Here is a 10,045-nt window from a genome sequence, read left to right on the forward strand (position 1 = left end):
ATTTGTTTTTTTAAAATGCTTAGCACAGTGCCTGGCACATAGTAGGCACCATATAATGCCTATTCTCATCCCTTTCCCTTGGATAGAAAGAATAACACATAACTAATAATGCAGGTATTAACTAGGATACTGTAACATCACCAAAGTCGTAGTGGAAGGAACACTGAATTGGGAATCCAAAAACCATAATTCAAATCCTCATTCTGCTACTGTTATCATCTGTGACTTTTGAAGAATCACTGTACCAGTTTAGGCCTCAATTTTTTCATCTGTCAAATGGGCATGGAGGGGGAGACTAATGATTTCTAAAGCTCTATATCTTGTGATACATAATAGCAGCTCTTTTTCAGAGTACTATAATCCACTTATATGGTCTTATCCATCCTCACAACTCCTTTATAGAGGAAGGTAGCATACATTGCTATCACACTTTTATGAAAGTTCCATAAAAAATGCTTCCTGGAGAATTCAGTTGACTTGCAAATGAGAGGCAGGATTAGAATTTATTTTCCTGACCAGGATCGTGTATCCCATGAACATCCTCAAATCCTGTGTTCCCTTTGGGCTGTTTGTCTTTGGCTATGTGGTGTTCCATAAGAGGCATCTGTTGCAGATTTGCCGCCTCCCACCAGAGCAGACCAAACTGCCTCTGCTAGATTCTAGCAGTCCATAAACACTTCCACACACATGCACTCCCTCAAGGAAAAGAGGCCATCATCCTTTCCTGGTCTCATCCCTCATACCCACGTCTCTACATAGGAATGATTCAAAAGACCAACTTCACTATTAGTTAATATGAAAACTTATTTTAATATGAAAGCTCCACTCCAGCCAAATATAAGATCATTACTGATCATTCATTCATTCATTCAACCAAAAAATATTTATTAAGTAGCTACTATGTGTTAAACACATCCAAACCTAAAGAGTATGGAGTTACTTTCTTCACCATCCAAAAAGCAAAGGTGACTAACATCCTTGGCAAGGAAGAAATGAACCATGGGGAGAATCCAAGAAAAACCAGATAGATTTTTAAAAGCCAATGCTCATAATAATTGGGTGAGTTGAATTCTCCTGGCAGTAGTCTATTCTTCCGTTGCAATTACCTCTGAGTTAAAGCTGTACAGATGGCAGCCCCTCCCCCTACAGAGATCTCTGATTTTCTGGATGTTACCACCAAATTGGGCCAAAAGAAAATGGAAAATCAGAAGCAGCTGGATTGCATTTCTTCTGCAGTCTATGAAGGGCATGCTCCGGCCAAAATCTAGTCTGCCCTCATCTTCCTCCCACTGGAACCTTGGACTTCTCCCTTTGGTCCAGCAACTCATAAGTTTTTACTTTACCTTTCAAATAACTAGGCCTCCCTCCACACCCAGGCCACCTCAGCCTCATGGGATGCCTTTGTGCTAGAATTCAGCTCCCCTTCATATGTTTTGTTCTCCCATTATAATATAAGCTCCTTGTGGGCAGTGATTGTATGGCTTACTTGTATTTGCATTCTGAGTGCTTAGGCAAAGAGAAAAAGAAGGGAAGAAGCATTTATATAGCATCTACTATGTGCCAAACACTTTTTAAAAAATACCTCGTTCGATCCTCACAACAATCCTGTGAGCTAGGTGCTGTTACTATCACAGTTTTACAGAGGAAACAGAGGCTCAGTGACTTGCCCAGGGTCACACTGCTAGTAAGTGTCTGAGGCTGGTTTTGAATTAAAGTCTTCCTGACTCCAGGTCCAGTACTCTATCCATTGCACCACTTAGCTGCTTATACCCAACGAAATTAGAGAAAGAAGAAAAAGACTCCTATGAACAAAAATATTTATAGCAGCTCTTTTCATAGTAGTAAAAATTTGGAAATGAAAGGGATATCCTCCTATTGGGGAATGGTTAACAAATTATGGTGTATTAATATAATGGGCTATTATTGTGCCATGAGAAATGACAAAATGCCCAGTTTCAGAAGAAACTGGGAAGGCCCTGATGCACTGATACAGAAGAAAGTGAGCAGGAGCAGAACAAGTTATACAATGTAATATTATGAGAAGCACAGTTTTGAAAGACTAGAGAACTCTGACCAGGGCAAGCCCATTGTGATGTCAAGAGCAAGAGTTATGCAGCAAGGAGGGCTGATGCCTAATAACTAGGAAGCTGTAGAAGAGGAAGGAAGGAAGGAGAAGGGCAGCAGTGGTGCCAGGCTGAAGTGAGGGAGAGCAGTCACCCCACACAGGGGCAACTGAGGACAATGCCGGCAGGCTGGTCATTTAATCTCTGTCTGCCTCAGCTTCCTAATCTGCAAAGTGAGATAATTGTTAACTACTTTCCAGTGTGTTATGAGGAATAAATCAGATAATATTTGCAAAGTGCTACATAAATGCTAGCTATTAGCTAATGTTTGTACAGTGCTTTAAGGTTGGTGAAGCACTTTATCTACATTGTCTATTTCGATCCTACACAGCCTTTTCTGTTATTTCAGCTTCTGCTAAGGTCATTAATGGAGGTGCTCACTGTTTCTTGTTAAGTAGCTGGCAGACCTGTTAGTCCTGAAGCTCTTGGGGAGTATTCTCATGAGCTATTATTCCCCCTTTCCACCATGAGGGAGGCATAAAATTGAGAGGCAGGAGGATGTAGTGGACCTAGGGTCAAGAAGTCATGTGACTTAATCATTCTTCAAATACTTATTAGCTCTGTGACCCTCGATAAGTCACTTAATCTCTCCCTCACTTTCCTTATCTGTAAAATGAAAGCATTGGACTCAATGGCTTTGAATGCCCTGTCTGGCTCTAAACTTATGAGTTCTTAATCCTAGTGTGTCACAGATACAGATCTGAAAGATTATGCAGTCTGGCCTTCTCATTTTTTGGTTCAGAGAGGTGTAACTAAGGCTACACTGCAAATTGCATGAGGATGATTTGTTTTGGGGACAAGGAGAGAGGGGAGGAGGTTAAAAAGGGGGCAGGGAATCCAGAATCACATTGCTCCCATTTATCTGTCCCTGAAGGCAAATTTAATCTGAATGGTTGTTTCAGGTAGACTGGGAGTGGAGAAATAGGAGTCCAGAAGGAATAGCCCATGATCACTTCCTCAAAAGATGATCTCCTATTCCCATACATGAGACAGACAAGAAAATTGTGGCCTAGTTTTGGGAGGTGCTAAGTGGTCAAAGGGCAAAGTATACCATCAGAACTAACTTCTCCCAGGATACACACATGAATCCACGTCTTCAAATTCTCAATCTAAGAGCTGGGCTTGGAACCTAAGCCTACCTCAGATGCCCTGTGGTCTCCTCTCCCCATAAACTTGGGTGTCAGGAAAACAGAATCACAGAATTTTAGAGTCAAAGGGAACTTTACAATAGCTATCATCCATACCCTACTTTAATATAGCTGGTTATCTAAAACATGGTCTTGGGTTCAGATCCCAACTTTGATGTTTACTGCCTGTGTGACTTTGGTCAAATCATTTAAACTTCCTGGGACTCAGTGGCCTCTTCTGCAAAATGAAGCGGTTGGATCACATAGCCTCTGAGCTCTTATGTAACTCTACATGATTCTATGACATGCAATGAGAGGGACTGATGCTCCTGAAATTGTGTCCTCTTCAAGCTTGCAGTAATGTACCAATAATAACACGTCTTACCCCACAGTGTTCAAAGCCCTTGTATGCATTCTTTCACTTGATTCTTAAAATGACCCTGGTATAAGACACAGCAGATATCACTTCCATTTTGCAGGTGAGGGAAGTGAAATAATCTGTCCAAAGGCAAACAGGTTATGAGCAATGAAGCAAAGGTTAGGACCCAGGTCTTCTGTCTCTTAATCTAGATCAGAGGAGAAGAACCTGTGGCCTTGAAGTTACATGTGGCCCTCTAGGTCCTCAAGTGCACCCCTTTGACTGAATCCAAACTTCACAGAACAAATCTTCTTAATAAAAGGATTTGTTCTATAAAACTTAGACTCAGTCAAAAGGCTGCACTCAAGGACCTAGAAGGCCATATGTGGCCTCAAGGCTGCTGGTCCTACACCCCTGCTCTAAATTTTAAGTTCTTTGTAGACAGGGACTCTGTCTTAGAGTATGTCTAAAAGTCTAGCTAGAAACATAAGCCATTATTGAATCCCCATGGCATCCAGAGATGTGTAAGGCGTGTTGCAAATGCTCAGTAAAGATTTGTTGATTTATCTTTTATCTATAGACTTCTTTGCTCTATGATTGATTGATTGACTTTTTATACATCAACTTACTCAAATGGAAATGACACTGTATTTGTCTTGAAATAAATATAGGGTCATGTGTGATTTACATTTGATAAATGATAATAATCTGAATTATAATTTGTGGTTGTTGAGTCATTTCAGTCATGTCCGACTCTTTGTGACCCCATTTGGGGTTTCCTTGGCAGAGATACTGGAGTGGTTTGCCATTTCCTTCTCCAGCTCATTTTACAGATAAGGAAACTGAGGCAAACTGAAGTTTTAAGTGACTTGCCTGGGGTCACACAGCTAGTAAGTGTCTGAGGTCATATTTGAGCTCAGAAAGATGAGTCTTCCTGACCTCAGGCCTGGCTCTACTCATTGTGCCACCTAGCTACCCCATAAAGAAAACATGACAAATACATAGTTTTTCATTCATTTCAGTCATGTCTGACCCTATTTGGGGTTTTCTTTTTGTGTTTTGGGGTTTTTTTTTTGGCTAGGCAATGGGGTTAAGTGACTTGCCCAGGGTCACACAGCTAGTGTTATGTATATGAGTCCAGATTTGAACTCAGATCCTCCTGACTCCAGGGCCAGCGCTCTATCCACTGTGCCACCTAGCTGCCCTTATTTGAGGTTTTCTTGACAGAGATCCTGAAGTGGCTGGCCATTTCTCCAACTCATTTTACAGACAAGGAAACTGAGGCAAACAATGTTAAGTGACTTGCCCAGGGTCACACAGCTAATAAATGCCTGAGGCCAAATCTGAACTCAGGAAGATGAGTCTTCTTTCTAGGCCCAGCACTCTATACACTGAACCACTTAGCTGCCCCACTATACTATAATAAAGGTAACAAATGATTTAGAGGATGAAAGCTGTGAAATGAGAGAAAATACTGGAATTAAAGAACTTGAAAGACTTACATGACTCTTTGCCATGACTCCATTCAGGCTTCAGCGACAGTAATATGGACAATCTTACTTTTGGAGACTTTCAAGGAAAGAGGTTTCCTAAACTTTTTGGTTTTATATGAGTGCTTTAGGGTTTGAAAGTAATTTCCACAAATTAATTCAAGTGAGCCTTAAAATAACTCTGTGAGGCAGATACAATTATTGTCCCCATTTTACATTTGAGAAAACCAAGGCCCAAAAAAAAGTTCAGTGACAACTTAGGAGCTGGGGTGGCAAAACTAGTAAGTGTCTGAAACAGCATTCAAACTCTGGTCCAGTACTGACTCCAAGTCCAGCACTCAAAACACTACAATGAATATATACTACATTGCCTTTCCATTCCTAGGGAATAGAGATTTCCTATTCCAGAGTTAAAGAACCCTCACAGTCAGCAATGTTTTTCCATATTCAATATCTAACCAAAATCTATCCTACTTCAGCTTAAGAAATTCCTATTAGAACTGCCCTCTCAATAACAAAAAAGTAAATATGCTCACCTCTTACAAATTCACACCTTAACTTTCTCTTTGTCAAGATATATAATCCCACAAATGGTCGAAAGATATGAATAGGCAGTTTTCAGAGGAAGAAATTGAAGCTATCTATATTCATATGAAAAAATGCTCTAAATCACTATTGATTAGAGAAATGCAAATCAAAATCATACCTATCAGATTGGCTAACATAACAAAACAGGAAAATAATAAATGTTGGAGATGTGGGAAAATTGTAACACTAATGCGTTGTTGGTGGAGTTGTGAACTGATTCAACCACTTTGGACATCTATTTGGAACTATGCCCAAAGGGCTATAAAACTGTGCATACCCTTTGACCCAGCAATTGTACTTCTAGGACTGAATACCAAAGAGATCATAAAAATATGAAAAGGACCCACATGTACAAAAATATTTATAGCAGCTCTTTCTGTGGTGGCAAAGAATTGGAAATTGAGGAGATGCCCATCAATTGGGGAATGGCTGAGCAAGTTGTAGTATATGAATGTAATAGAATACTATTGTGCTATAAGAAATGATGAGCAGACGGACTCCAGAAAAACCTGGAGACTTACATGGTCTGATGCTGAGTGAAGTGAGCAGAACCAGAAGAATGTTGTACACAGTAACAGCCATGTTGTACAATGACTAATATTGATAGACTTAACCCTTCTCAGCAATACAAGGATCTAAGACAACTAACTCCAAAAGACTCCTGATGGAAAACGCTATCCACATCCAAAGAAAGAACCATGGAGTCTGAATGCAGATTGAAGCATGCTATATTCTCTCTCTCTCTCTCTCTCTCTCTCTCTCTCTCTCTCTCTCTCTTCTCTCTCTCCTCTCTCTCTCTTTCTCTCTCTGTTTCTTTTTTCTTGTGGTTTTCCCCTTTGGTTCTAATTCTTCTTTGCAACATGACTAATGTTAAAATATGTTTAATAGGAATGTATATGTACAGCCTATATCAGATTGTGAGCCATCTTGGGAAGGGAGGAGAGGAGGGAGGGGGAGAAAATTAAAAACTCAAAAGCTTATAGAAGTGAATGTTGAAAACTAAAAATGAATAAATGAATTTAAAAAAATATGTAATCCCAAATTCTTTAACCTTTCCCCTCTAATTTTCAAACCTTAGCATTTCCACTGATCTCCTCTGAGCTCTTTCCAAATCCCATTTAAATTGTGGAGCCAGGAAACTAGGCACAAATCCTGAATAGAGTTGGAGGATTATCTCAGAGTTTTTCCATGCTTTCTTTCATCTTTTTTTATTCACTGTTCCCCCCAATCACATTTGTTTCAAAAGTCTTATTGCATTTTCTGTTTAATAGTATGGAGTAAGGTTCTCTATGGCCCCAGGATCCTTTTCTGACCATTAGCAAAATAAAATTCTCATAATTTGCCATTGTGCAATTAGTTTCATTTTCTTCTTAAAGTAGGTTGATTGTCCTGCCCAGCGTCATTCAATGTGCTTTGCATAACTTCTCTAATTTATACGTGAAGCACAATCTGAATCTTCATCCTCATCCTGTTCCCCAGAAGGATAGGCTGGTTTCCATTTAAGGAGTGTGCTAAGCTTTTGGACTAAAGTCCTGTGGTACATGAGCTGGATTCTAGTTCTAGCTCTCTTTGTACAGGTCTATTTTTAATCTTATTAAGGGATGGAATCCCTTCTTTATGCTTTTATTTTCCCAACTATAAAAATAATGGTATGTTATTCCCACCCCCTGCAATAAGTAAAAAGCTTTTCTCCCTCTCCTTGGAGCCCTTATAGCCCCTTAAAGCTTAACTCCAGTGTTACCTCCTGCCCAGGGCATTTCCTGATCCCTGCCTCAGGTGTCACTATCATTTCTCCCCTTCTCTCCCCTTCCCTCGCCCAATCTTTGTATATATTCTATGCTTACTTATCTACACACATTTATATCTCCACCAGTAAAAGGAAGGCTCTTTTAGAGCAGTGACTGTTTCCATTTTTGTCTTTATAGCATGAGTGTCTAGCACAGTTTCTGCCACATTGTTAGAGCTTAATAAATGTTTGTTGAAGTGAATCAAATTATTTTCTCCCAAAGGAATACCTGTGTCTGTTTGCCATCTTTGCTCTGAAAGACAAAAATTGGCAGGAGAAGATGATCATTCATTAGTGGAAAGTTGTCTTGGAAGAGTGACTACACAATCCATGAGAAGACACCTATTAAAGGGAACATCCCTCACCTGTCTGTTTTCCCTAGGGAAACAGAAGCATGCCTCTTCTGGGTTTATCTACTCTCTTGGGGTTTTCCTCATCATTTACCTCCCATCTTTAGCAGGAAAATAGAAGCACCTGCAATACATATTTCCCAAAGTTCCAAATTTCTGAACAGCTAATTCTATTGTGGCTAAGTTCTAAATGATGCAAGGGAAGAGTTAAAGTGTTTCCTAAACATGGTCACAATCTGATAAGAGGAAATTCTCAACAATGGAAAGGCTGACAACTGGAAGGCTGGAAAGGGAGGAAGGTACCAGGGAGAACACAGCCTCTATTAAAGAGATAAGCAAAGGATGTATGAAAATGAATGTATCCCTAGTGTCAACAATAATGATCAGAGAAAGTCTCAAGTGACTTCAAAGGATTTTTTAAACTCTCTCCCGACTGAAAACGGGTATTAACTAATTGGAAATTATAAACACATTCCTTAAAATACTTGGAAATCTCACAGGCAAACCCAGATGTTATCATTTGCTTTCTTTAATTTTTTTTTTAAATTGATAGCTTTTGTTTTTAGATAACTATACTTTCAGAATATACTCCCTCACCCTTCCCCACCCCAGGGGGCTACGCTTTGTTTTGAAAAAAAAAAGTAAAGAAAAGAATGAAAAAGGGAAGGAAGGAAGGAAGGAAGGAAGGAAGGAAGGAAGGAAGGAAGGAAGGAAGGAAGGAAGGAAGGAAGGAAGGAAGGAAGGAAGGAAGGAAGGAAGGAAAGGCAGTTCAGCAAAACTGATTAACATATCAATGTTGTCTTAGGTTAAGTCTATGTTCGACACAGTAGCTCCTTACCCAGGCAAATAGAGGAGGGAAGTTTCCAAATATTTTCAAGAATGAAATTGCTATTAGCAGTTAATTACTAATTGTACCAGTGAAGAAGTGGCCTTTTATTTTTGTCAAATACTAACTAAATGTCATTCTCTGTCCGGGGGACACTTGCAGAATGAACTGTTGTCCACCGTTTTCATGGGCTCACAGCTGTGCAACGGACCTCAGACGCCTTCTAGTCCAAACCCCTCAATTTGCAGTAGAAGAAATTGGGGACAAGAAAGGTGAAGCGAAGTCGCACGGGTTCCAAGAAACAGAGGTCAGATTCGAACCCAGGATCTGTGACTGCAGAATCACTGTACCACACTGCTTTCCCTCCAATTGCAGCACCCGAAGAAATGCACGTGAGCGCACACACAAAGTGGAAACACTCGAATACCATTTGATTACCATTTAACAAACAATAAAAACCAAATTTCGTCACTGCCTGGGTGGCAGGCCTCCACACAAGGCCCTCAGAGCTACTCTCTCTGCAGCTGTTGGCCAAAAGATACAGCTTAACTTCATTTTTTTAAAGAGAAGCTTAAGCATATGTTAACTGTCCCTGGATCCCGGGACCCGCTGGAGAGTTAAGAATGGAAAGGTAGCGCGCCCTCACCTTAATGTTGCTGAAGATGGTCCGCTGACAGCTGGCAAGAGTGTTCCCGCCCCGGGGTTTGTTCTGCTCAGGTAAGAGTTCCATCCTCAGGCTTAGGGACACGGGAAAAAGTCCTTGGACAGAGCTTATGGACTGACGAGTCCCCCCTCCTATCTACCCTCTCTCTCCTGCTGCTGGTCCCCTCGCTTCAAAATCAGTTAGATTGCTAGTCCCGGGAAGAGCACAGAGTCCACTCGGCTCTCAGTGGGGATAGGGGAGGAGGGAGACAATAGTAAAGTGGCCGTCTTCCGCTGGCCAGGAGTTTCGCGGCTAAGTCAGAAATGAACGCTGTCCAAGTGTGTGAGAGTTATTGGATTGCCTGAGTGAGTGAGTGAGAGTGAGGTTAAAGTTTTTATAAGTCAGGACTCTGAGGCTGATGATGAAACTTTTCCTCCTCCCTCTTTCTCTTTGTGTGTAAAGGAACTTTAAAGGCGCAGAGAATCACTTCGGCACCCATCCCTGGGGACTCACACGCCCCTCCCACTCCCAAGCAGGTGTGACTCAGTTTCTGTCATCTAGTTCTAACCTCTGGAGACTGAGGCAAAGGAGTTTCCTTTTCTCCCACAGAACAGGGAAATCAGGGCTCAGGAGCTGGGTTTTAGCAGGGGGGAAACAGCGAACACCTCTCTGTATGGGAAGAGTAAGGTACGGAAGCGGGGGGTGGGGGAGGAAGAGAGCGCTGATTCGAGTTTGGTTTATACATACTTTCATG

The 10,045-nt window shown here is 41.0% G+C and overlaps 1 protein-coding gene across 1 annotated transcript in view; it reads right to left on the reverse strand.

Moving 5' to 3' along the window:
• Nucleotides 1–9,763, reverse strand: part of SLCO2A1 (solute carrier organic anion transporter family member 2A1) — a 153,336-nt gene extending 143,573 nt beyond the window's left edge. Inside the window, exon 1 of the mRNA XM_020986077.2 lies at nt 9,295–9,763. Within this exon, the coding sequence (XP_020841736.1) occupies nt 9,295–9,378 (84 nt within the window). The 5' untranslated portion in view covers nt 9,379–9,763. The remainder of the gene's footprint in view (nt 1–9,294) is intronic.
• Between the last annotated feature and the right edge of the window lie 282 nt (nt 9,764–10,045).

This window comes from Phascolarctos cinereus, unplaced genomic scaffold (genome assembly GCF_003287225.1).
Source record: "Phascolarctos cinereus isolate Bilbo 61053 unplaced genomic scaffold, phaCin_HiC Scaffold_726;HRSCAF=1367, whole genome shotgun sequence".
NCBI lineage: Eukaryota > Metazoa > Chordata > Mammalia > Diprotodontia > Phascolarctidae > Phascolarctos > Phascolarctos cinereus.